Source organism: Chlamydomonas reinhardtii, chromosome 16 (genome assembly GCF_000002595.2).
Source record: "Chlamydomonas reinhardtii strain CC-503 cw92 mt+ chromosome 16, whole genome shotgun sequence".
Taxonomy (NCBI): Eukaryota; Viridiplantae; Chlorophyta; class Chlorophyceae; order Chlamydomonadales; family Chlamydomonadaceae; genus Chlamydomonas; species Chlamydomonas reinhardtii.
The window spans coordinates 1,273,588-1,300,337 of NC_057019.1; the positions used below are offsets into that span (position 1 = coordinate 1,273,588).

General features: G+C 66.1%; 2 protein-coding genes across 3 annotated transcripts; both read left to right on the top strand.

Moving 5' to 3' along the window:
- The first annotated feature begins 420 nt into the window (after positions 1 to 420).
- CHLRE_16g651400v5 (uncharacterized protein) lies at positions 421 to 13,272 on the top strand. 2 transcript variants are annotated; one of them, XM_043070803.1, is made up of 21 exons: positions 421 to 721; positions 802 to 936; positions 1,019 to 1,167; positions 1,388 to 1,548; positions 1,728 to 2,062; positions 2,267 to 2,505; positions 2,729 to 3,008; positions 3,222 to 3,266; positions 3,437 to 4,332; positions 4,468 to 4,729; positions 4,971 to 5,185; positions 5,405 to 5,512; positions 5,706 to 5,793; positions 5,977 to 6,179; positions 6,354 to 6,773; positions 6,970 to 7,250; positions 7,416 to 8,024; positions 8,251 to 8,342; positions 8,534 to 8,713; positions 8,961 to 9,141; positions 9,385 to 13,272. In XM_043070803.1, exons 1-21 carry the CDS (start codon positions 589 to 591, stop codon positions 12,077 to 12,079), a joined length of 7,707 nt encoding a protein of 2,568 aa, XP_042915447.1. In that variant the 5' UTR covers positions 421 to 588; the 3' UTR covers positions 12,080 to 13,272. The 2 variants fall into 2 exon arrangements, with proteins under 2 accessions (XP_042915447.1, XP_042915446.1); XM_043070804.1 differs by lacking the exon at positions 3,222 to 3,266.
- A 198-nt stretch (positions 13,273 to 13,470) lies between these two features.
- On the top strand, positions 13,471 to 26,592 carry CHLRE_16g651450v5 (uncharacterized protein). The gene is made up of 15 exons (XM_043070805.1): positions 13,471 to 14,022; positions 14,243 to 14,550; positions 14,702 to 15,092; positions 15,282 to 17,178; positions 17,343 to 20,326; positions 20,474 to 20,812; positions 20,939 to 21,157; positions 21,288 to 21,461; positions 21,665 to 21,882; positions 22,005 to 22,377; positions 22,494 to 22,693; positions 22,797 to 23,065; positions 23,334 to 23,692; positions 23,823 to 23,929; positions 24,145 to 26,592. Exons 1-15 carry the CDS (start codon positions 13,858 to 13,860, stop codon positions 25,886 to 25,888), a joined length of 9,747 nt encoding a protein of 3,248 aa, XP_042915448.1. The 5' UTR covers positions 13,471 to 13,857; the 3' UTR covers positions 25,889 to 26,592.
- Positions 26,593 to 26,750: the final 158 nt, after the last annotated feature.

A 26,750-nucleotide genomic window follows, 5' to 3' on the forward strand; every position in this document is an offset into this window, starting at 1 on the left:
TCCCTCAGTCAGGTTCATCCCTCCGCCCGTCATTAACGGGAGACGTTACGGGGGCAAATACGTTCATGACGCTGCAGAGACCGGCGGGGGTTGGCGCAGCTGTGCAGCGGGTCTGCGGGTGGCGCCCTGTGGCGCAGCGGGCGGCAAGAGTCAGCGCCTGCAACTAGTGACTGACACACTAGTGTGTCAGCGCCCGCACCCCTGGCCCCGCTGCCTCCCACTGCACCTTCTATCAAGCTTTGACCGGCACCGCTCCCTGCCAAGAAGCCAACCCCCTCCACTATGATCCGCTCTCGCGGCCGCTCCTGGCTTATGAGGCCGGGGCGCGAGGGGCTGCCCGAGGCTGCCAGAGCCAGGGGCAATGAGGGCGAGTAATCGTGGTCACTCCCCAACGGCGAACACGCGGCAGCGAGCCCCGTAGTTTTCACATTTAGAGCTGCCACTACGTTTCGTATGCATATGAAACTGGAACACCCCCAGAATTCAGAAACTGAGTCCTCGCTCGTAGAACTTGTCTGCAAGGGCCAGGCCAGGAAAGCATCCGCCAGAATGCGTTTAAGTTTTAGGTTATAGCTGCTCGACGGAGGAATGCGGGCTAGGACGCTGCTGCTCGCGGCAACAGTCACATTCTGCTTGGGCTTGGCGCGTGGGTACAGCGTGTGGGACGCCCCTGCAGCAGTGGACCCGCAGCCAGAGCCGCGGACGTTTGCGACAATCGCCGGTGAGTGCACACTTGCAAGACAGCGGAAATGGAGCGCCTCTCGGGCTGACGGGCAGACTGTGGTGACACCTGCTTCGCAGGTGTCGCGACCTCGTCTCGCCTGTACATGTATGGAGGCTTCTCACACGCGCGGAATGCTTGGCTGGGGGACTTGTGGAGCTTGGCCCTGAATGCGTCCGCGACGGGCTGGGAGCGCGTCAACGTTAAGCTCGGAGGTGAGAAGTGGTTTTGGTTTGAGTGCGTCGCACAACCTATCTCGGGTCGCGGGAGTCTGTGACGCTGCTTTGTTCTTCGCAGACCTCCCGTCGTCCTTGGAGCATGGCACGCTCGTTTCGCTCGACTCGGCGCTGCTGCTCGTCGGCGGCCGCCTGGGCGACGGCACCTGGAACGATAAGCTATATCTGCTTGACATGGCCACTCGGCAGTGGCTCGCGCTCAGCAACACGGTGCGTCGGGCGGGGGGTAGTTGATAGAGGTTCCCGTGAGCGGCGCGGTGGAAGGCCGTCCTGTGAAGGGGCGTTCGAGGGTTCGCAGGAAAAACCATGGCAGGGCAGAGACCGTCCACCCGGAGTACCTGCGCCGAATCCGGGATGTGGCAGCCTGGCAGGTCGGGTGGTGCCAGCCTCCGGGAACCGCTGACACCCGCCCCCAATGCGCGCCACGCAGACCTCCGTGCCGCAGCTGTACTGGCACTCGGCCCTGTCGTACACTTACGGTGGCGTGGCGCGCGTGCTCCTCACGGGTGGCCTGAACGCGAATGGCTCCGCGGCTGCTGCGGCGTATGAGCTGATGGCGGATGCCAGCGGCGGCTACACATTCACCACATTGTGAGCGCCAGACTTGTCACGTTGCCATTGGCGCAAGCGGGCAGTGCGGTTATTTCTCGGTTGGTCGGGGGTGTCGTGAAACCAGCGTGCCGGCCAGGTCAAAGCCGTCATGTCAGCACGTACACAACAGACATTGTTAGGGCTCATTGACCATCCTACTTGCACTACGAACGCTGCAGGGCGCCCATGCCCACGCCGCTGTTCGGCCACTCGCTGGCAGCGGACCCAGCCGACCCCTCCAGGATCATTGCGTCCGGCGGCTTCACGGGCGCGATGCCCAGCGGCAGTGCGCCGCGGGAGGCCGTGCCGCCCGGGCTGCGCGGCGCGCTGGAGGCGGCACCGGGAGCCGCGGGCTCTGGATCCAGCGTGGGTGTACTGGGGCTGAATGCGTCGTACGCCGTGCTGCGGTACGACCGCATGGCCGGCAGCGGCGGCGCGGGAGAGTGGGCAGGGCTGGGTGCCGGCGACCTGGCCATGCCGCGCGGCTCGGCCTTCCACGCCAGCTGGATTCTGAGTGAGTGGGGCGTGGTTTTGTGTGGGAGTGATGCGGTGGGGGAGCAATGGGCCGGTCGGGGCGGCGATGCGTGGCTGGGTTCCGGAGGACAGGGCTGTGAAGCGTCAAGGCGTCTGGCGGCTGCAGGCTAGGCGCACGGGAGCCTAACAGTTTTAAATGATGACGGCCTGACCATCCACCCGCCATCCGGAACGCGCACCACAGGCGACGTGCTGTATCTGTACGGTGGCGTCCAGACCCTGTCGGCACAGGGCGTGAGCGCACCCGACTCGGTCCTGAGTGGGCTGCAAGCCTTCACCCTGCCCACAGCGCCCGCCACCTCCACGCTGGCCTTCGCGCCGGCGGCAGCGGCGGCTGCGACCGCGGCGTGGGGCGCGGTTCGGCCGGGCTGGGTGTCGGGGGCGGCGACGTGGGCGGACCTGAGCAACGCTGCGGCGCCGCAGGTGGGTAGGGGATTGGGAGGCGAATGCATGCTGGTTAGACGCGGCTCTCTCGTCGGAAGGGGCAGGCGCAGGCGCGGCGGCTATGTTGTGAGGTAACCAAGGAGCGCTTTGTGCTGGTCCGGGGGAATGGCGCTTGGGACTCAGCTGCTGCCACTGTCCACCGCCCGCTGTCCCTCCTCTCTTAATGCTCTTCCCCAATGCTCTTTATTTTCCCCTTGTGTAGCTGTGGCTGTTCGGCGGCTGGGCCACGCCGCTGCCGCTGCCGCCCTGGGCCGACTCCTACCTAGCACCTCAGGACGTCAGCCTCACCTGGCGATTGGATGGCGGCGCCACAGCCGCAGCCGTCAGCTCCAGCAGCAGCGGCCCGGCTGCGGTGGGCGCCTGGCTGCCGCCGCTGCAGGGCGGCATGGCGCCTCGCAGTGGGGCGATGCTGGCGGCTGTGAACGTGGGCGGCGTACGGAAGCTGCTGAGCCTGGGCGGCCGCGCGGCGACTGGCTGGGCAGGTGGGGCAGGGCCTGGGGTTACTTGGCTTGTGTCGCATGGTGGTTATTAAAGGAGAGGGCAGGGCAGAGCAGCGGAGAGAAAGTGGACGCGTAAGATGGATTGGCCAGGCGCACAGAGATTGTGGCAGTGGTTTGTGAGCAGTGGCTGCTGATGGTATTTTGCTGAGGCTGGGCTAAGCTGTGGCTCTCGTGTGGGGTTGGCTGCGTGGACAGGGCCTGCTTCGTCTCTGAAAGCCCAAGCTCAAAAATTTGCAGAAGGTGGGGGTGCTGGCCAACGAGTGGCGGCGTATGGGGGCGTTTTTTCATTGCAATGCGTCGGGCCCCATCCTCCGCAACAACAGCCACCTTTGGCCTCCTGTGTGGCATACCCCATACCCGCCCTGACCCCGCCCCGCCCCCTTCTCACCTGCACACGCTCACCCCCACAGCGGCCACCACGGGCGGCTCCCGCTTCCTCACCAACCCCTTCGGCCTGGTCTTTGGCGCGGACGGCGACCCGCGGGCCAACGCCGCCGCCTACCAGCTCACTGACCTCTGGCTCATTGACGCGGCCACGGGCGCGCGCGAGGCCGTGTGGCTGGTGAACAGCACCGTTGTGCCTGATGCCGGCGCCTGCCTGCCGCCCTACGCCGCCGCCAGCCTCGGCGGCAGCGCCGCCGCCACCTGCACGTCCATGCCGTTCGGCAGCGCGACAGCGCCGGCCGGCGGCGCGCCGCTGTGGGACCGGCGGCTTGTGGAGTCGCCCATGCCCGTGCCGTCGGGCGGCGCCGCCGCCAACGGCGGCGGCGGCAGCGCCACCGGCGCCGCCGGCGGCTCCAACCACGTCATCTACATCCAGGCGGCGGAGACGACGACGATACCGGGCGGCGCGCCGTCACTGACGGCGGGCGTGTGGCGGCTGAGCATTAGCTCGTTGGACCTTCCGATGGCTACCGGCACGGCGGCGGGGCTGCCGGCCGGACGCGGCACGGTGTATGTGGCGACGTGGCAGGAGCTGACGCCCGCCGCCAGCCCCGACCCCTCGCCCTGCTACCCGCGCACGCTGCACGGCGCGGCGCACCTCACCTCCACCTCCAGCGCCGCGGTGGTCATGGCGGGCAGCCCCGGCAGTAGCAGCTCCCTCGGCAGTAGCAGCGTCGCCGGCAGCAGCCTGTCCTATGTTGCCCTGTTTGGGGGGCTGCTGTTGAGCCCGTCCGCGGGCGGCGGCGGTGCCGACACCAGCCGGCTGCTGTCCTTCACGCCCACGGACTCCGTGTGCCTGTTTGACGTCTACTACCGCCGCTGGCTGCAGCCGCCCGTGTACCCCGCCGGCTACTTCCCAGAGGTGGGCGCGAGGCGGGGCGGCTTCCAGTGTTCAACGCGCACAACAACTTGCATACCGTGTCACTAACACCAGCCTCGGCCATGGCTGCCTGACCGTTCAAACCTCCGCCCCATTGCTATTTTCCTCCCTGCCCAGGCGCGCTACCGTGTGTCTTGCGCCTCCCGGCCCGGCCTGACCAACTACACCATGTCCTGCTTCGGCGGCGTGTCGGGCGCCAGCGGCGGCCTGCTGGGCGACGCCTGGCTCTTCTCCATGCAGCCGGGCGCGCTGCCGCTGCCGGCGGCGGCGGTGCAGCTGCCGGTGCACTTCGGCACCTGGACCGCAGCCCCGCACAACGTCACGGCGGTGCGGCCGCGCGCGCGCGCCGACCACCTCATGCTGCCCGTCCGCGGCCCGGGTGAGAGCTGCCGCTAGCTGGGGCTGGGGGGAGAGTGTCAGCGCGGTGGGCTGGGTTGTGGGGCTGGGTTGGCTGTGGGCTTGTGGACCACACGGCATGAGGGTGCCGTGGCGAGGGAGGGAGGGCTGGAGGCTGACAGGGTGGAGCGGGGCTGCTGCACGCCGAGGCTATGCCATGCCGTGTTGCCGTGTTGTCATTATAACCCATCCGCCACCACCAACACATCACCAACAACGCACAGGCCTGCCCGGTCTGAACGGCTCCACCTACTCGCCGGTGCTGCTGTTGGGCGGCCGCGTCAACGCCTCCACCGCGGCCTCCTCCGCCGCGCCCGGCAGCAGCGGCCTCGGACCGCTGCGCCGTGACCTGTGGCTGCTGGAGACCGCGTGCGCCGACCCTGACGCGAACGCGCCCAACGCCCTGCCCAGCGCCAACCGGCCGCCGCAGACGACGCAGGTGGGCCCGCTGGGGCGCTGTGGCCCGGGACGAAGGCATTGCCTGGTGCATAACAAACCAAGGGGCGCGCTGTGGGCGAGTTTGTTGAGTAAGGGGTTTAGAGGAATAAGCTAGGATTGCAGTTGAGAGCACAGTGGTTGCATTGAGGGCGGTTTACGAAGCGGGCAAACTAGGAGAGGACTGACAGGGAAGGGATGTGGGCATGCGTCATGTTAACAGGTGTGGCTGGCGTTGCTGCCGGCCGGCAGCGCAACGGCAGCGGCCGCGGCCGCGGCGGTGCCAGGCGACGCCTGGTCGGTGGTGACGGCGACGGTGTCGCACAACGATGTGAGTTGGGAAAGGCCAGGGCGTGGAGGCTTGCGACTGATTTTACGTGTTCCAAAAGCATTGTTGGCATCAGACACTCTGCATAGACCACTGCTGACACTCTGGCTGACTCCCTTTGCCCCAAATTGCACACATCATGTCTTTACGACATCACCACCCGGCATCACCCCTGGTCTCCCCGCTACCGCTGCAGACGCACGCGGAGGTATGGATGGGTGTGCTGCCCACGGGCGGCGCGGTGGCGGACCTGAGGCTCATTCGCATGGCCACAACACTGGACGGTGGGTGTGACTGGCTGGCCGGTGTTATTGTACGGGTTGGTGCCTGGTGCGTTCAACAACCTTCACTTCACACATGCAGGGCCCGCGCCCTGAACCTTGTGGTTGGCCACGGACCCAACCCTCAAAGCCGCGTGATCTCCTCCTCCCCCCACGTCCTCCCCGCCACGTCCTCCCCCTCCGCAGGCTGCACCTCCATCAAGCCCAACTGTACGCGGCTGTCCTACGCCTACGACGCCGTGGCACCCAGCTGCTGGGCTGGCGCGGCCGCCGCGACGCTGCCGGTGCGCGTGGCGGCCGCCGACAGCCCACTGCCCACCACCAGCCTGTTCGCGAGCGGCGTGGCGCTGCAGCTGCTGGCGCCGGACGGGGTGCCCGTGCACTTCAAGGTGAGGGTTGGGATGCGGGACCTCGTCAACGCGCGAGCAGCACACAACTGGTCGAGTTGACTTCGCGCCATGGGGCATTTTTAGAAGCCCGACGTCCACGCAGCCCCCCGACAGGTGCGCTGCAGTCTGCGATGACATTTGCATTACCCTTGCACGCACCCAACTGCACTGCAGAACACCACCTACCTCAGCGTCCAGACGCCCAGCGGCTACCTCCTCAACGACGTGCGCCTGCCGCCCGACGTGCCCGACACCACCTCCCTCACGCTCGTGGCCTTCGGCCGCCCCGGCGTCGAGATCGCCCGCGCGCCCGTGACGCCGCCCATCTCCACCGCGCCCGGCAACCTGCAGCCCACCGCCGTCATCTCCTTCAACCGCACCAGCCTGACCTTCACGGTCCGATCCAACGGCTCCGCGCTCGCCAACGCCACTGCGGAGCTGCGGGTGCTGTACAACGGCCTGTACCGCAAGCGCTGCCGCGTGCCCACGGCGCTGTTCGGCGACTGCGACGCCACAGTGACGGACGTCAAGGGCTCGGCCTCGTTCGAGGTGTTCCCCGTGCCCGCCGCCCAGATCAGCCTGCTGGCGTATGTGGTGAGTGGGGCGTGACGCGCAGGTGGTTGGGCCGCAGCGGCTGGGCAGTCACGGAATCTATGCCGGCAGGTGCTTCTGGTCCCCGCCGTCATTCCTGGAACTGTACACCTCTTAGGTTGACATGCGCACAAAGCATCGCTACATCATTTGACCGTGTCATTTGACGCTCACCCTGCATTCCCAAACGCACACACAGGCGCTGGTGACAACGCCCTACTTCTACGGCGCCTACGCCGTGCCGCTGCCCTCGCCCTACGCCGTGGCGGCCGGCGGCTCCTCCAGCGTCACGGGCGCGGGCGGCGGCACCGTGACGCTGCTGCCCGGCGGCGGCCCCAGCGGCACCGCCCTGGCCTACTCCCTCGACGTGCCCAGCAGCCTGGCGCCCGCGCCGCCGCCCGACGGCCGGCTCAGCGTCACGGTCACGGTCAGCTTCCGGCAGAGCATCGGCTACTCGGTGCTCAACCTGCCCACCAACAGGTGCCGTGCCGTACACGTGTTGGGGTTGTTTGGCAATGTTTATGTCCCGTATTGCAGAACGCGGGTAGCATTGCCCGTTAACTGATGCCCACGCTTGCGGTCCGCGCTGACGCGCTATGTCGTCCTTACGTCCTCCCTCACCGCGCTGTGTCCTGGTCCTCACAGGCGCTGGGTGGCGTCCTTCTACCGGCGCTACTCCTTCGGCAGCCTGGACCCCACGCCCTCGCTCAACATCTCCGACACATACTCCATCGCCTCCAAACCCTACGCCCGCCGCCTGGCGCCCGGCGAGTTCCTGGTGTGGGTCACTGACGCCGCGCTGCCCTCGCGGCCCATGCTGGAGACGGTGCGGACTGTGGACGCGGCGGCGGCGGCCGCGGCCGGCGGCTCCACCAATGTGAACCTGGAGGTGGTCCTGAGCACGGTGACGTTCCGGCTGTTCTTCAGCCGTGTGGTGGTGTCCCCGGGGGCCGGGTTCTACGTGGGGGCTTCCAGCGTGTTCGTGTCGCTTTACACGATACCGGAGGACACCACAGCGGCGGCGGCGATCGCCGGTACCGCCGCAGATGCGGCGGACGCCGCCGCCGCAGCCGCTAATAGCACGGGCGCGAACAGCACCGGCGTCGTGATGACGGCGCCGCCGCCGTCGCCGTCGCCGCCGCAGCCGCAGTCGCTGACGGTATTGTCTGGCAGCACGGCGTCGGGCTCGCCTGGTGTGCCGTGGGACTCGGAGCTGACTGACGGCGGTCTGGCCACCTTCAGCGTCATCCCGGGGTGAGGCGGGAGGCGGAGGCGGAGGCTGGGGCGTGTGGGGTGCTGGGGCGGGCGTGCAGGGGCCGCGTTAGGCAGCGCGGCAGGGGACATCAACGCGTGTAGACAGCGGCAAGGGGGGTTTGGGCAAGGTGCCGATATTCAACTGTACCACTCATGGGCCCTCGACGTGCCTTTATCCCGCTCTCAACTTCACTACACTCCTCGCCCGCTCTCCCACCCGTCGCAGAATCGACTACCTGGCGGTGTTCTCCTACCCCAGCGTCGTCCTCCGCGGCCCCGTCACCATCACCGCGCCCAGCGTCAGCAATACGCTGCCTGGTACGCACGTTGACTTCGACCCAGTGCTGCAAAACGCCACCCCACACACCCCTGGCATGCAAATTTCACGGCACACACCCGACAAATCACCGTCTCTCAACCACCCTTGCACCACACCCACCCACGCACGGACACGCCCCCCCCCCCACCATTCCTCACCCCTCTTGTCCTGTCCTGTCCTGTCCTGGCAGGTGGCGGCTCCAGCGGCACAGGCTCCGGGTCCGGCGGCGCCAGCACCACGGGCGGCGGCGCCGTGTTTGACTACGAGCTGCCGCAGGCGCTGCTGTGCGCCACCGGCACCACCACTCTCATCAACCAGCAGCGGGGGCGCTTCCCCTCCGATTCGCTGAACACGGTGGTGTACGGCCCAGGTGCGTGCCGGCGTGCTGGTGCTCATGCGTTCATGTGCTCGTGACGCGGCTCACGCACCTGTACACGCTATTGGATAGCTGGGAGGGAGGCTATGTGAATCGCATACGCAATGTTACGGTATTGCCAGAGCTTTCCGTGCCAGGTGCCGGCCAACAACCGCGCAATGCGCTACCCAATCCCCTCCTGTCAAGATCATCTCGTATTGACTAATATGCATGGCATCCGCCTCCCCGCTTGCTCCCGCAGGCACCACCTGCAGCTGGGTGATCACCACCGGGCAGCCCGTCATGAACCTGCTCATCAACTACACGGGCCTGGCGCCCGGCGACTATATCACGCTCACCACCGACACCGGCTTCGTGACGCGGCTGCCCACGCTGCAGCTTGACAGCAGCTCCGTGTTCACCATCCGCATGACCGCGTCCAAGTGAGTGGCTGGTGGCTAGTGGCCGGATGTCGAGGACGGTGGGGCACGGCGCCGGGGCCACGGGGTTTATTTAGCAGTTCGCATATGCTCTGATGAGGGATGTGCAAGGATAGTGCCGAGGGCGGGAGGGACGTCGCGCGCGATTGGCAGATCACAGCCGCTGCCCAGATACGCCCTTCCGCCCCCTAACAGATTTCCCGGTCCCGCTGCCTTCCCTCCCCTCGCTCGCTCGCTCGCTCGCAGCGTGACCATCCGCTTCCGCGGCAACAACGACAACCTCATGGGCACCGGGCCCGTGGTCATCTGGGAGGGCGTCAGCCAGCGCAACAGCATGCCGCCGCAGTTCATCATGATGATCGCCGCCTCCTCCGCCGCCGCCGGCGCCATGCTGCTCTTCCTGTGCCTCTGGCACTGCGTCTTCCGGCCCGTGCAGCTGCGCCGCCAGGCCGCGGCGGCGGCGTTCGCCGCCGCCGCCAGCGCGGCGGCCGCCGGCGCAGCCGGCGCCGGCGCCGCAGGCGCCGGCATGCGCGGCGCGCAGGGCCACCGCAACCGGGTGCCGCGGCGCTACCTGCGCATGATGGACACGAGCGTGTACTCGGCGAAGGAGGCGGCGGCGCGGGCCGCAGCCAAGGCCAAGTCCACCTCCACAACGGTGGCGACGGCGCTGCCGGTGGAGGCTGAGGGCGGCGTGGCGGTGGGCGTGCCTGTGCCTAGCGCCGCCGTGCCGCCGGGGCCGGCAGCCGACGGAAACGGCATTGCCACCAAGGCGGAGGTGGTGCCCGGCAGCGCTGTGCGTGCCGGGGCGGAGATGCCGCCGAGCCCTGACGGCGAGGCCAACGTCAACGCGGGCGCCAATGCCGGTGGCATCGCCGACGCGCTAGCGGCGGCTGCCGGCATCACTGCTGCCGCTGCTGACATGGCAGTGACCAACGCCACCGCCAACAGCGGCAGCAGCAGCGCCGGCGACGGCGCCACCTCCGCGCCGACGGAGGACGGCGTGGATGGCGCGGACACGTGCGCCATCTGCCTGTGCGACTTCGAAGAAGGAGAGCGCGTCAAGCACCTACCCTGTAAACACTTCTACCACATAGCTTGCATCGACACCTGGCTGGGGCGGGACATCACATGCCCGCTCTGCAAGGACAATGTCCTGGAGGCGATGCGGACGTTGCATGGGCCGCTGCCGCCGCGCGCCAGCGGAAGGCAGGGCCGTGGCGGCGCCGCGGCGGCGGCTGCAGCGAGCGCAGAGGCGGAGGCCGCGGCGGCCGCCGCCGGAGCGGTCGGCGGCGGGGAAGGCGGCGCAGGTGCAGCGGGTGCGGGTGCGGGAGCAGGCGGCGCCCTGCATGCGGGGCACTTGGAACTCGTTGTAGTTGTGCCATCCGAGGGACAGGCCGGCGGCGCCGACGGCAGCAACGGCGCTGCTGGCGATGGAACCGGTGGCACTGGCGGCGGTGGGCACGATGCGCCAGGCCTGCCAGGCAGCATCGAGTCCTATCATGCATCCTTAGATACCTCCCTAGGTGCCCACGGTGGCAGTGGCGGCGGAGCCGCACCCACTGCCGAAGGCGGCAGTGCGCACGGCGCAGCGCCGGTTACAGCGGCAGCGGCGGCAGCCGGCGGGCAGGAGCTGCATACCATGAGCACTGCTCAAAGCCGCGAGCTCCGCCCCATGCGCCGCAACCTCAGCCACGACCTGGGCGGCGAGCACGACGGCACCACCACGGAGACAGACAGCGACAGCGACGACGACCACGGCGCCGCCGCCGCCGCCGCCATGGGCGCCGCAGCTGCGGCGGCTGGCGCTGGCCAGCCGCGCAACCCCTCGGGCGCGGCGCCGTGGGCGGTGGCGCCTCCTTCACCGGCTGGCACAGGGGCAGGGGCAGGGACCGGAGCTTCGCCGCACGGGCAGCACTCGCACGCACACGGGCACGGCCACCACCACGGCCGCCAGGTGGCTCCCGGACCGCCTCGCGGCATGTCCGGCGGCGCGCCGCCGCCAATGCCACCGCCCGGCAACCAACTCTTCGCGACACCGCCGCCGGCGGCGCTGCAGCTCGCGGCGATGGGCGGCGGTGGCGGCGGCATGGCGCCGGCAGGGTCGCCCGGGTCTCGCCCGGTGGCGGAGCATGTGCAGCGCAGCAACAGCAGCAGCACCACTGCCATGAGGTGGATGGGCGGCGGCGGCTCGCAGGTGGCGCCAATGCCCATGCTGACGTCACAGTCGCCGTCGGGCGCGTCGGGAGGCGGCGCGGGGTTGGGCTCCGCCAGCGGGCGCTACACAAGCCGTGTGCCGCCACAGGCGCGTGCGCAGGAGGCGCAGATGGCGGCAGCTGCGGCCGCGCTGTCGGCGGCGGCTGCCGCAACGTCTGGCGGCAGCTACAGCTACGGCCACGGAAACGGCGGAGGGGGCGTTGGCAGCAGCACGGGCGGCTATAGCCCGCGGCGGCTGCTGGAGGATGCCGGTGCTCCCAAGGATTCTGCGCTTGCGTTGGCGATGGCCGCGGCCGCCGGCGCCGCCTCAATGGTTCATTTCCGTGTCCACGACAATCCGCTGGCGCGCAGTCAGAATTCCCTCAGCGCCGCAGCTGAAACACCGCAGGCGGCGTCTACACCCGGTGTGAGCGGTGGCGGCAGCGAGTTGCCGTCGCCGGCGCGGCAGGAAGGGCCGCAGGCCGCGGCGGGGGTGCCGGGGCCGCCGGCTGGGTCGACCACGCTGCGCAGCAGCGCTAGCTCCAGCGCGCGGAGCCGCAGTGCCGGCGGTGGCGGCATGTCCGGGGGCCAGGGCCAGGGGCAGGGTCAGGGCGGCTCGGTGCGGACTGTGGGGGCGCTGGCAGTGCCCGACGTGTCCGGTGACGACGGCGATCTACTGAGAACGCCCAGTGGCCAGCGGGCGGCTGGCGGGGCAGGCGGCGCAGCTGGTGGCGGCGGCACGGCGTGATCACATTACACTGGGGGGGGGGGGCTGGGCTTCTGACGTAACCTGTTTCCTGTTGACCGTGCCGTGACTCGTGAGGGTTGTGACTTGTGTAATTGGTTGGTTGGCGCAGGCGGGGGAAGATATGTGTAACTAGATGGTTTACGTGGTGTGTCCTGGAGGTAGCGTAGCAGAGCACTTCGTGGTTGGTAAAAGCCATTGGTTACCCTGGTAAGGGCAGCGTGCGGATGTGCACATAGCTTAACGTGGTGCATTGCACAGCATCCCTTGTGGGTCCTGCCCGCATCGTTTACAACAAGGAGCATCACATGGCCAAGCATCAGCACATGCACCGTCACATAGCGCCCTCCATATGGGCTTGTGCAGCAACATGGGGGCTTGGACGGCGGCTGCAATCAGGGCGCACAAGGGTGTGTCAGCGATGGAAGGACAAGGACAGCTGGTGGTGTTATTCTTTATGAAGGGCGCATCACTCGTGCCGTGAAGGCAGCGGGTGCAGCACTCGATCGTGTATCCAGATTCATGTGCATTTGGCCAGCGCTAACCGATAGTACCTACCTTGTTTTGTCGTGTGTGTTTCTTGGTGCCGGAAAGGGCGCAGATGCGCGTTGACAGTGGCCTGCCTGGTGCAGGAAGTCGTAGGTGGCCACTGGACGGAATCCGACGTTTATATGAGTGGCCCATGCGGCGAGCACGGCACAGTAGCAATGCGTGCGCATATGGATCCAGGACCCCATGCGCGCCAAGAACGGGCGAACGGCGTGCCACGCCTGGGCTGGCCTCCCCGGGCTCAGCGCGTCAAGCACGAGGAAGTAGTTGGGACAGTAAGGTATTCACAAGCTCGATGCAGCACCATGCGGCTGATGTCTGTCAGTCTACGCCTGCAAATGTTGTGTCGGGGGCCACCGACGTACTGGCCTGGGTGCCCGCATGACGCCGTGCGACGTCGGATCTCACAGCTTACATCTTGTAGTGTTGGGCATTTTGGCCCTGACAATTTTCTGCCCTCTTGATTCGAAAGATAGCGCAATCCTTCCCGCTATGGGTCACAAGAACACAGCGGAGCGCACCACAGTGATGGCCAAGCTGTCGCAAGCTGTTGCGCGAGCTCCAGTCACTTGGCCAGGTACTTTTGGTATCTGGGGCTGCAACCATACTGTAGTTTGGAACGAAAGCAAGGAATTGTACAATCAAAATTCCTGGGCGAAGAAATTGGTCAGCAGATTTTGCTGGGCGCCGAAATTTCGGTCACGTCCCTTGTGCAGCCCATAGGTGCCCTTCCTGATCGTGGTACATATGTATGCTTCAAGTCGCTACAGCTTTCACGGCACCCCCACTCGCTACCCTCCACCCCACACCTCAACCCAAGTCCCCGCTGTTCCCCGTTCCCCTCCGTTCCCCAGATCAGCGCACTTGTCCGAGGCACCGAACAGCCGGGCCACATAGGACTCGGCGCCGCGCAGGGTTGTACTGCAGTGAGGTGCGATTGATTAAAGCAGAATCGGGCTGCGAGGTCACGGGTCGCTGGCAGCAGGTCACGGGTCGCTTTCCGCTTCACGGGCGAACTTCTCCCATCATAGCCCTCCGCTCAACGCTTACAGGCTTAATATCAACTTACAAGAAGCGGCATAGACTTACACTTTCGCTGTAAGGTTGTGGACACCGTGCATACCAGCATCGTGTGCCAACGCTTGCGACCATCCAGGATGCACTGACTTGCGCTTGGTCGACTTCGGCTCGATACATAGCAGCCGCGGTAGCAGCGAACGGCAAGGACTAGCATGGCAAAAGTAAGCAATGTGGCCGCGCCTTCTGCGGCTGGATGGTGCGAGGACTCGGCCCTTCTCCACGCCATCTACGACTTCCCCCATCTCTCAGCCGCGGCACACCAGCAGGATGCAACTGCGAGTGGGCTTGCGGAGTTGTTTGCAAAGTTCGTGGCTCAGGTGGGCTGGGCCAGATCCGCAGCCGTAACGCCTGCTTGATTGCCTCGAGCTGCTTTCCCCGCCGCTAGTCCGCGCCCCCACTCTGCTTTCCTCTGCAATCACGACTTGCCTCTACGAGTTCCCAGCCTGATGTTTAACATGTTGCTACGTTGTTTCGGCCTCTGCGACAATGATGTTGCCGATCTGCCAATCGATGTGCTCTGTGTGCCCCTACCCGCAGTTGCCTCTGGCATCTGGGTCAGGCGAGCTATCGGCGACATCGGACGCTTCGTTCACTTCGTTCTCCAGCAGCTGCTGGGCGGACCTCACACCTGACGACCGCACATCTCTTGCCGCAACCGCCAACTACATCACGTCGGACCAGCAGGTGACGTGGTTTGCCGACTTCGGCTGCGCGCTCCTGGCCACCGGAGCGCTCGGGGGTGATACCGGTGAGGCACTGGCGGTATGTGAGGACCTCCGTCCACAGCCAGACCACATAACTCTTCATGTGGTGGCATCGGAGTGCTGGCGCTTCGAGGCTCACGGGTGAGGGCTCTGGTATATGCATAAAATCTCATGATTACCGGACGCACAGGCGCACCTTGTCAGTTCCACGCGATGCTGTTGGGTGCGTGGCCGCCATTGTTTCCCGCTGAACTCACTCTTCCTCTTTCCTTCCTCTTTGCCCGGCGCGCAGTTCCCCCGGCGGTTCGGTACAGCACACCGCCAAGCCCGCTGCCGGCCCCGACAACGCGCCCACCGTGTGGTCATGCGGCAACACCATCCCCAAGTCCGGCCTGCCGTGCGTGCTGGGCATCATGCACGAGCTGATCACCAAGAGCTGCAATGCCAAGGCCAAGGATGGTCAAAAGAGCTTTCAGCGCACCCCTGCCTTCATCGTCGAAGTCGCTGGGCTGGCACTGCAGCGGCTGTGGGAGCAAGAGCAAGACGATGGTGGGGGCCGCGGCGGTACCGGTGTGGCGAGCCAGCTGCCGCAACCGCGCGGCGGCACTACGGATGTGGGGCAACACACCGGCCACGACACCGTGCGCAACACTTGCTGGCCTCTGGTGCGGGCTGTCGTGCAGGTGCGCCTCATGCGTTGGCTAAATCGAACGCATGCTCCGGTTGCGTCATGTTTCTCCCACCGCTGGGGCGCGCAAAAGAGCAAAGTAAGGCCATTTTACTGGCAGCAGCTTCAGGTATGGGTCATACACGACGCCGCACCAAGGATGGGATGTTTTTCATGTACCGGTGGTGCTGGCGTTTGCACGCAGGTTTCGCTGCAGTCCATGCGCTTGTGCGGCCCACAGCAGCAGCCCGACCTGCTGTTCCGCCGCGCCATGGCCCACATGGACCTGTGGCTGCTGCGCCGCCAGGTGCAGTGCCTGAGCAGCCCCGCAGCAGCCGCCACGCCGATCGCACTCACGGCGGCCATGCACATGCTGCACGCCACTGCCGCAAAGGCCGCAAACCTGGCGGCAGAGGGCGAGGACGTGTCGGCCTTTGTGTCAGCGTGTGACATGTCACGGTCGGAGGTGGAGAGGGTGGCGGCAGAGCGGGCGTGGCAGGCGGCGGAACAGCAAAGCTTGCCTGACGTGGACTCTCCGGACGCACTGGGTGAGATGGCGCTTCCAGCCGGTGTGCTCCCGGGACTGCCGCCGGCTCAGCGGACTGCTGGCGGTCTGGAGGCAGCGCTGCAGCGCGCCCAGGCCAACCTGGGCTCCGCGCCGCTACTGAAGCCGGGCGCTGCCTTCGTGGATATGCAGCAGATGCTGGAGTCAGCGCTCTGGTCCAAGCCTGCCGGTGACGCAACGGCGCAGCTTGTGCTTCGCTCCGTCGAGCGCGAGTTGTTCACACGAGTCACCGCGCTGCTGCCGGCGGGGAGCAGCAGCCGGCCTCAGCTGTCGGATGCAACCCTGGAGGCGCTGGAGGCGGTTGTGGACGGGTACCGCGACGCGCTGCACGCCTTCCTGCAAACGCCTGCGGCGCAGTCCGCCATGCAGCCGGACGTGCGCAGCCGCGAGTTGCTGGTGGTGTGGTGCGCCTACTGCCTGGCGCATGACTCGGTGGCGCGGCGGCACCCGCTGGTGCGCGAGTATGGGCCTGCGCTGCAGTTTGAGGACCTGCGGCACCTGGTGCTGTCGGACCGGCCAGCGGTGGATGCGCTACTGGCGGTGGCGGCGTACCTCAACCAGCAGCAGCAGTGCGGTGGGCCGCCGCTGTTTTCACTGCGGGACGGCGGCAGTGGCACCTTCGACTTTGCCGAGCGCTTTGCAGGGCAGGACAGCCTGCTACAGCAGATCCTGGCCAGGGAGAGGGCAGACGCGGCAGCTCGCGTGGACGCCCACTGGGGTGAGGTGCAGCAGCAGAAAGGTGACTTGGCAAAGGCGCGTCAGGAACTGGCGTCCCTGCAGGTCACTGAGCAAAGCTTGCGGACCCAGCTCAGCCGGGCAGACTACTACTCGTGGGAATACGATCACACCAAGACCCGCATCAACAGCAACTTGTCGGCTCAAAGCAGCTGCACGTCCCGCATCAGCAGTCTGGAGAAACCGCCGGCACCGGTGCTGCAGCCGCTGCCTGCCGCAAACGGCCTGGCGCGGCGGTGGCTGTTCTTCCTCCACATGCCGCCGGCCTTCCGCTGCCTGTCGCGGCTCAGCTTCCTGGGGCAGCAGGTGCTGCTGCCGCGGCCGCTGGACGGCCGCAGCCCGCAGCTGGCAGCTGTGTATGCAGCTGTGTCGGTGCAGCTGCCACCCACATCTGTTGTCGCTTATTACAACGAGCGCCGCGCAGTTCGCGCCTACATCTCCATACCGACTCAGACCTTTGATGGCAAGGATGGCGCCGTCATGCTTTACGCGAGTGGCGAGCCGCCTCAGAAGGTTGGGCCCACAAGCATCGACCACTACAACTCGCCAGCCGATGGCGTGTGGTACCCAGACTCCCTGGAGCCCCACTTGTTTTGGAGCGGCACCGGCAGCGCCGCCGACAGCGGCTGCGGCCTCCCGACGTGCTTCAACCCGTTCGCGCGTGTGGATGTCACCACCGTGGAGGAGTTCTTCACCGTGCGGCTGCCGGGCAAGGCGGCGGTGCTGCAGTGGGCGGCGCACCAGCACGGGACGGGGGAAACCACACCGCGAGAGCGTGGTAACATGGCGCTAGCGAATCAAGGTGCGTAAGCCTTGAGCCATCGCCTTGTGCCGTACACCGGACCCTTCTTGCTTTTACTTGGTTGTTTGTCGTTCCTCCCCCGAAGCGCGCGCCCCCCACTGCATGTCAATGTTTGCTTGGCAGACTAGGAAGACGCCGCCCAACTCGCCCTCATTTCACTGCAGAATCTTGCCCGACTGAGTTGCTGTCCAAGAGCGAGTTCCTGCAGTTCGGCCGCATGCGCGCCCACCCGCTGCAGCAGCTGCGGAATCTGTGCGAGGTGCTGCGGCGGCAGGACCAGGCGCTGCCGCTCACCGGACCAGCCGTGCAGCTGCTGCTGCGGCAGCTGCTGTTCCATGTCGGGCCCATCCACATCAGCACGGCTGGCAGCAGCAGCACCGCCAGGAGTCGGCACCCTCAGCTGCTTTGGCGCACGGGCTGGGAGCAGCCTGGGGATGTGCTGGATACGCTGTGTGCGGAGTTGGGGGCCCTCGCCGACACTCTGGACGGCAAGGTGCGAGATCACGATGCCATCCTGCTGCTGGGCGAGGTGGCGGCTTACCTGGCGGACTGGCACGCACCGTGCGGCGCCGTGGCGCGCCGCTTTGCCGTCATCACCATGAGGGAGGCAGACCGGCTGCAGGCGGAGCTGGATGCAGCAGCAGGAATAGCGGGAGATGACCGACGCGTGTCGGAACTGCTGGCGCGGCAGGTGCGCTGGCGGGTGATGGCGCTGCTGTGCTACGGCGCCGGCCCGCTGGCGCCTGCTGGTAGCAGCACCGGTCAGAAGCATCAGGCAGCGGATGTGGCGGTGATGGTGCGGCTGATGGTTCAGATCTGCCACGGCCTGACCTTCCAGGATGACCCTGCTAAGCTGAAGGAGCTTCAGCTGCTGCGCGCCCGCGCGCACAACGTCATGGCGTCACGTGTGGAGCGGCTGCGTGAGCTGATCAGCGGGCGCGAGGACGCAGTGCTCACGGCCGCAGTGGCAAGTGTGCTGGAGCGCACACCGGCGTCGCTGAACTGGTATGAGTTAATATACCCTACGTTAGCGCAGCAGCCGCCAGCAGCCAGTTATCAGGCGGAGGGCTCGGACGGGCGCCTTTACAGTATCAACATCCTGGATGGCACCGTCCTGTTCGACGGCTGCCCGCCCAGCCGCCTGCCCAAAGAGATTGTCCAGCATCCGCTATACGTCCGCACCTTTGGCAGCTTCAACTTCGAGGTGGCATTTGCTGGGGGTACAGAGCAGGGCGGCGGCACTGAGATGGTGCTGCAGACGCTGCGCAAGGTACGGGGTCGGCTCTACGACTTCCGCCTGTGCGCCGCAGCAGCCAGCGAGCAGTCAGTGCAGCTGGTGATAACGGAGGTCGATGCAGAGAACGGAAGCGAGCGGCTTGAGCTGCTGGACGCGGGGGCCGACAGCAGCTGCCGCGGCTGGGGCGAGCAGCTGCCGGTGCGGCTTCGCGAGCTGCACAGCCACTGGCTGAGCCGGCAGCGCGGCGTGCTGGTGTTGCGGCCGCGCAGCTTCCAGGAGCACGACTGCGCCTACCTGGCCAAGTGCCTGCCTGGCAGTGGCAGCAGCGCAAGCAGCTTGAGGCTGCCAATCAGCGCAGCAACGCCCAGCAAGTACGACTGCCGGCGTGTGCCCCTGCATAAGCAGTCACAGCACTGGTTAGAGCTGCTGTCGCTACTGCTCATTGAAGGGCAGGCAGCAGCCGAGGCAGCCGCGGCGCAGTCGGCGTTGCTCGACCGCCTGGTGCTGCTGCGGGGATCCAAGGTTGTGGACTCTATCCTCGCCAAGTTCGAGGACCCGCGTTTCATCCACACCTTCATCAGTGTCAGCAGCGGCGAGGCGTCGTTCGAGCTGCCCCGCTGTGGCCTGGAGTTCAGCATGGAGCAGCAGGCGCCAGGGGCTGGGCAGCAGCAGTTGGGCGCGCACCAGGCCAGCTGCTGCCAGCTGCTATCGCGCAACTACACCGGCTACCGCCTGAGGCGGGTGCAGCAGCTGGCTGAGCGCTGCAACACGGGCGGTGGCGCAACAGGCACAGTCACCTACACGCTGCCCGAGTTCCGGCAGTACCTGGTCCTGGAGCGCATCCCGCAGCCGTCCGTAGCGCCTGTAGGAGCTCAGCGTGCGGAGGTGCTGGTGCTGGTGCCAGCGGGCGTGGTGGCCAGCCGCGTGTGGGATGCCAACGGCGATGGCAGTAATGTTACTGGCGTGGAGGCGCTTGTCTGCATCACCCTTCCAGCACGCAGCTCAGACAGTATTAAAGTGCAATGCTATGAGGTGCACGGCCGCTTCGGCCACATGCGCGCCGGCACGCGCCTAGCACGGCTGCAGCTGGCGGCGCTCTACGCCGCCACCTCCACTCTGCTGCCGGAGCCGGGCAGTCGCTGCACCGGGGCTCAGATGGCCATGGAGCTGCTGCGGCAGTGCTGGATCAACCGGCCGCTTGGGGCGGCTGAGGCGGAGCAGCTGGCGGCGGTGGAGCGTCTAGGCGGCCATCTGGCGCCGGGGCTGCACCTGCTCGCACACGACCTCGCCGCCAGCGCGGCGCAACTGATGCACCTGCACGCAGCGTCAGCGGCGGGCACGCTGCCATCGTCTTCGGCTACCCAAACTGCAGGGGCAGTTGGCGGCTCAGCTGCTCCGGGCACCGGCAGTGGCAACACCTCCGCCCTTGATGCACATGACCGCACGGTTATGCCGCGCCTGTGCGCCGACCATGCACATGCATACGCAGCGCGCTGGCGTGCAGCAGAAGAGGACCTGCCACCAGGCTGGGGTGTGAACCCGCGCCTGCTGCTGACGCCTATTGAGGAGGAGCGGACTCTGGGCAGGCTCCTGCCCTGCAAAGGGCCACCGGCTTGGCGTCGGCAACGGCATTTCCAGCTGATCTCCGTGCTGGAGGTAGCGCCGGCGATTCCAACTACATTCGTGAAGGAAACGGAGGCCGAGCTGCAGAGCCTGCTGCTGGTGCCACCGGGCAGGTCAGCTATAGCGCCGGCGCCCTACCCGCTTGCCGCGTCTCACGTGCCGCTGCGGCCGCTCGAGGCGGACATGCACGCTGAGCTGCGCGAGAGCTGGGAGGCGCACCACTTGCAGCCGGACCTTGCGGCGTATGGCGTCAAGCCAGGGTGCCTGGAGCGCGTGCGTGGCCTTAAGGCAAGTTGGCGGCCTCCTGGCAAGTTGGTAGCCCCCTGGGGTCGCGTGTGTTACGTCTGCGTATTGTATGCAGCCCTGCAAGGTGCACACAGTAAGTGCTAGGACGGTATTTGATGTTCATACCTTGCCATTGCCCTGCTCTGCCAGGGCACCACAACTGCGCACCGCCGCAGCCTGGAGGCGCACCTGCTCAGGCAGCTGGCGCTGGTGCCGGTGACTGTGGGCTGCCACGGCAGCAGCCTGCGCCTGCTGAGGGCCGGTGCTGCCGCACCCGAAGCTGGGCCTCTGGACCTGATGCGAGTCGCGGTGCGGCCCGAGCTGGTCGCTGAGTTCAACCCCTTCTTGTCGCGTGAGGCGGCGCAGGAGCTGCAGCAGCGCATGGGGATGTGGCTGCAGCTATGTGTGCTGGAGGACAGGCTGGGGCGGGTGGAGGCGCTGGCGGCGGCGCGTGAGGCGGGCGATGACTGCCTGCCACAGCTGGTGCAGGTGAGTGGCATGGCGACTGCTGGCGGTGTCTGGGAGAGCACAAGGAAAGAGGAATCGGCTTAGTAATCATGCTAGGAAGTGGTCGCCATGCCCACGTGCAGCTAATGCAATCATTTGCGCCTGCAGGAGCTTGGCGTGCACCGCACCTGGGACGCGGCGGCGCACCCGGAGTGGCTGGTGTTTGAGGTGGAGTCGCAGCTGCAGATCCGGCCGCAGCAGTACACCGTGGCCCGCATGCTGATGGAAGGCGGTGACGGGCCCATCGCACAGCTCAACATGGGCGAGGGCAAGACGCGCGTCATCCTTCCCATGCTGGTGCTGGCGCTGGCGGATGGCAAGCGCGTGGTGAGGCGGTCGGGGATGGGTCTGTGTTAGGCCAACTACTTACTCGACCCGCCCCTCCCAGGGGCAACGCTTGACGTGCCGGACTCGCTGGGCCCTCTGGCCCCCGCGCCCATGCCCGCTCCACGTGCAGGTGTCGCTGGCGTTCCTGTCCACGCTGCTGGATGAGGCCTATGCCTACCTGCACGGGGCGCTGTGTGCGGGCGTGCTGGGCCGCAAGCTGTTCACGATGCCCTTCCACCGCGACATCGAGCTCACGCCGGCACGCGTGCTGCGCATGCGGGCGGCGCTGGCGCACTGCATGCAGGTGAGCGACAGCAGGGCCCATAAGCTGGCAATGCTTCGCACTTCTCCAGCCATTTCAGATTACAAGCTGCATTGTGTAAGCTGCCTGCATCCAGCCATTGACAGGATGCCTGAGTATATGTATGTAGTATGTCTTGTTGCCGCATTGCCGGAGACTCTGTGCCGTGCTGGCCATTGACGGTATGCATGCATGTGTCCTCACAGGGCCGTGGAGTACTCCTGGTGGCACCCGAGCACCGCCTGTCGCTGGAGCTCAAATGGAAGGAGCTCCTTCTGGATCACACGCAAGATTGTATGGCTGCAGCGGAAGCGGTCAGTGCTTCGCCCGGCTTGCGGCAGCAGGTTGTCACACAGCTGGCGGCGCTGCTGCGCGACCCCGTCCTGAGCATCCTGGACGAGAGCGATGAGCTGCTGCACCACCGGTAGGCACGAGGTCTACCGGGTATGGGCACTCAGCGGAACGTTTCATAAGTACTGCTGTTGGTAGCTGTGCGGTCCAAACCGTTCCTTTGCTCATGTAGCTTCATTCTGCTGCCCCACGTAGGTATCAGCTCATTTACGCGTGTGGCGGCAAGGCCCCTCTGGTCAGTTTTGAGGCCCGCACCGGCGCCATCCGCGCTGTGTTCGACTCCATCGCCTTCCTGTCCAACAGCGGTGAGCTCCTCCTGCCGCACGCCAGCCGTGTTCTGGAGCCACCCATGACATCCAGTCCGGACGAGGATGCACCATCCGGAGGCACAATGGACCCTGTGGCGGCAGCTGCCACAGCCGGCATGTTCTGCGGCCTGCGGCTGCTGCCGGGCCCAGACCTGGAGGCCGCCCTGCCCGCCTTCCACGAGCAGCTGGCACGTCACGTGCTGGACCACCTGCCGTTCGAGTTCCAGAAGATGGCCAACCTGCTGGACCCGGAGATGAAGGTGCGGACCACATGTGTGCACCTTCCCTGGACGGCCCGCAACAACAAGAAATTTGGTGGACGTACGACCTGGATAGCGCCAGGTCTCTACAGAAGAAGTGTATTGCATCTATGCAGGAGCGGGTGGTGGCTTGCATCACCGGCACTAACACGAGTGCCGAGGAGGCGCTGGGCGAGGAGCTAATGGCCAAGCTGACGGGCCCGGGCGGCGGCTCGGGCCTGTACGAGTTCGTGCTGGCGCTTCGTGGGCTGCTGGGCTGCGGCATCCTGAGGCACGGCCTGACGCTGCGGAAACAGGTCGACTACGGCATCGACAGGTGAGGGAAGTGAGGGTGGCGCATACCGCATCCACAACTAAAGAACTGAAGAAGAAGTGCTTGAGTTTTGTCTTAGTGTTTACGCCGCCGTACATGCTTGCAGGCGCAAAGCCAGCACCGCGAGCAGCGCCACACGTGCCCGGACGCGCATGGCTGTGCCGTACGGTGCCGCGCACACGCCCTCGGAGCGGTCCGAGTTCGCGCAGCCCGACGTGGCGCTGCTGCTGACGCACCTGGCATACCGCTATGACGGACTGACCCTGCCTGAGTGCACGGCCGCGGTAGATCGGTTGTTGCACGGGCTGGGCAAGGAGGCGGCGGCGGACCACTATCGCGAGTGGCTGGAGCTCTCGGTTGACAGCATCCCGCACGGTGAGCGAGGGAGTGCGACGGGAGAGAAATTGCTTGGTTGCACGTTGCTGGTGTGCTCATGGTAGTGTACTGTTTCAGCACATGCTTTACAGCACATGTTATGTTCGCACCCATCACAACATCATGCACCTGAGTGGCTGACATGTGATCTTGCAGCCGTGACCAAGCTGCTGTTAACCGCGCGGTTTCTTTCCCAGTGCCGTTCCCTGGCTCTTTATGCGACGGTTCTTTCAAGCTTGTGTTGTGGCCAATCTGCACACCCTCGCAGACGAGCTGGCTCGTTTTGCGGACGTGAACCAGCTGGACGCCAGCAGCAGCTCCCAGATGGCGGCCATGCACCGCCACCTGCGCCGCAACACCGCTGTGGTGGACTTCTGGCTGCGCTTCTGTGTGCTGCCGGCCGAGACCCGCCAGTACCCCCAGCGGCTGGGGGCGAGTGCCTGGGACCTGGCGGCGGCGGGCGCCCGCGTCATGGGCTTCAGCGGCACCAATGACAATTACCGGCTACTGCCGCTGCGCGTGCACCAGGCGGTGCCAGAGGACGCTGCCCTGAAGGCCACGAACGGCAGGATGCTGGACGTGATCATCAACTGCACTCGTGGCTTCCACACACTGCCGTCTGTAGAGGTGAGGCGTCAGTCGAGCGCACTTGCATACACCGCCAGCTTACTTTCATGACTTAGGCCACACAACGCCGGGCGGCATCCAGCAAGTACAGGTGATGCGGTGCTAACCCTTTACCTCCGCCGCACCGCAGGACTCTGGCGGCGTGCCTGTGTGGCAGTCGCTGCTGCAGATGGCGCTGGACACTGGGGCGCATGCGGTACAGGACTGCGGCGCACTGATGGCGGGCACCAGCAACAGGTGCCCAGTTCTTCTGTTTGACAGGGGCGGCAGTCTTGTGTCTAAGCGAACTTCACGGAAGCACCGCTAAGCGGATTTTACCAATTGCTTCTCAATTTCCATCCTGCAATCCGTCCGGTCCTCTGCCGGCGGGCCGCAAGGCTTGCTGTAACCTTATGCGCACGTCCTGACAACTGCTCATTCCCGTCGCTCCTGCCTCGCCCGCCGTCCCCCAGGCGCGCTGCTGTGTTCCTGCTAGCTGGGCCGCGTCTGCAGCGCCTGCAGCAGCTTGGCTTCCGCGGCGTCACCTATTTTGATGAGGCGGCGCGCGGCTGGGTGGTACTGGAGCACACCGGCCGCTGCCTGCCACGAGCCAGCTCGCCGCTGCAGGAGCACGAAAACTTCGTGCTATATGATGAGGCGCGCTGCCGTGGCGCGGACCTGAAGCTACAGCGGAGCGCGGTCGGGCTGCTGACGCTGGGGCCGCGCGTGTGCAAGGACAAGCTCATGCAGGCGGCGGGGCGGCTGCGGCAGCTGGGCCGCGGCCAGGCACTGCGCTTCGCTGCAACCGCTGACATTGCTGCTCGCGTGGTGGAGTACGCCGCAGCATCCGGAGCAGCTGGCGGCGCAGCGGCTGCGGTTGCTGCAGCCGCAGGCCCTCGCGCTGTCGACGTGCTGGCGTGGGTGATGGGCAACACCGTGGACGCCAACCTGCACGGCGTGGCGCAGTGGGCGGCGCAGGGGCTGCACTTCGCGACCACCCTCGGCGCTCCGGAGCGCTCTGTGCAGGATGAGGTGCTGGGCCTGCGAGAGCTCTACGCGAGCAGCAAGGCGCCGCACCCCGTTGGCAATGTGGTGGCGGCGGCCGCGAAGCAGGCGCGGCTACGCCGTGGCAGTGGCGCAGGTGGCAGCACCAACAGTTGTGCCGCAGCAGCCCGGGCTGCCGCCGGCAGTCGCGGCAGGCCGGCAACAGCCGGCGATGCTGATAGCAGTCTTTGCATTGGGTCAACGGCAGCAGCAGCAGCGAAGATCGTAGATGAGCTTGAGCAGCTGGCGGCGCGCTACGGCGAGGGCCACTCCGTCCGCGCCGGCAGTGGCGCGGACGAGGAGTGTGAGCGGGAGCTGGAGCAGGAGGAAGAGGAGGAGCAGGAGGTAGAAAAGCAGCCGCCGAAGCAGAAGCCCCGGCTGGAGACAGACTGGCCATCATACTCCACCGCGTGCACAGCCTCCACTCTGGTGCAGCTGCAAGCAGCCACCGCGCACGGCACGCTGCAGCCGCTTTCTACAGCGGTGGATTGGTTGGACAGCCAGGACCCGACCCAGCCCATGGACGCTGTACCCTGGTCAGACAAGGTGTACGTGACCCAGAACTACCTGCACGCCATCGCGGACCCGCCCGATGACCAGCCGCTGAACGACTACCTGCGACCGGTGGGCTGGCTGCTGGTGCTGGCGGGCGGGGAGGTGGTGCTGCTGTCGGAGCGCGAGGCAGACCAGCTGCTGGCAGCGGCCTGGCATGCAGCGGCCAAAGGCGCCGCAGCTGCTGGCCGTAGCGGTGCCGCGGCAGCGGATGGGCCGCTGCTCGTGAGCCTGGCCTACGCCTGGCAGGCGGTGGCCTTCCCAGCGCAGGCCAAGACGCCGCTGCTGGTCACTAACCTGGGGATGGCGGCAGCTGGCATCACGCAGGCCCCTGCGACTGCATGGGCTCAGCTCAAGGAGCGGCTGGGTGTCCGTCAGCTGATCAATGTGCGGGTGTTTGCCGGCGAGACCTCCTACCGGGTCCGCCCGGGCCTTGCGGGCGCCGCACTGGGCAATGGGAACGCGAAGCTAGAGGCCGCTGCTGTGGAGGCGGAGCTGCGGCGCCTGGTGCAGGGGCGGCGGCCGCAGGTGCAGCAGCTGCTGGTGATGCGCGGCCGTCAATCGCAGATGTCGCGCAGTGACCTGGAGAAGGCGGTGGAGGGGCTGCAGCTGCAGCTGTGAGAGGAAATTGGAAATGGGCTGCAGCAACTGCATCGTCGAAGTCCATGTGGCCCCACTAACTCCTTGGAGTCCGGAGGCGCGTTGGGAAAAACAAAGGTCCATGTCGATGGGGAACATGTAGCACCATGTCCGTAGCCTTCTGACTTCCTGAATCTAAGTAAGCGGCTGCATGGACACAGAATAAAAGGGAATGGCGTGGCATGCTGCATGAAAGTCGAATTCGGTTGCGTTGACAGGGCAAGGTTCGTGGAGTAGCGCGGATTCTGACGGTTATGGCTATTCGTCAGGAACGCCACGAAGGGATACAGGTGTGTGACGTTGCTTGTTGCGTGTTGGTGGTTGCCTGGCACGGTGTGGCGAAGAAGACGCGCCATGCAGGCATTAAGCGCTGTGCACGAGAGGAGCTGAGGGCCCAGGGGGCTGAGGTCACAAAGTTGGAGTTGGTGTCAACTATCATGTTGCTGTTGCATGTTCCTGGTGCATGTACTCTGCGTGATGCTTACTTGGCCGTACCGTGGTATCTGTAGAGCCCAAGCTTGTGCCAACTGCGAGATAGGAAGCAAGCCATGCTATTTGTTCAGCAGCAGAGTTACCGTATGCACGTTGCCGCGTCCCTGATCCAGCCGCCCCAGGTGGCCAGGGCCGTAGCCATATGCAACCAGGGCTGCCAACAGGATGGGATCTACAACCCGTCAAAAACGACTTGACACCTCCAATCTCGCGCTCCTTCACCTCCTTGACACAAAAAGGAAAGCTTACAGCTATCTCCCACCACCAGGCGCTAGTGACCACACCCGTCTTCTACGGCGCATATACCGTGTCGCTGGAGCTGCAGCTGTGAAAGAGGGGTTGCGTAGGCACA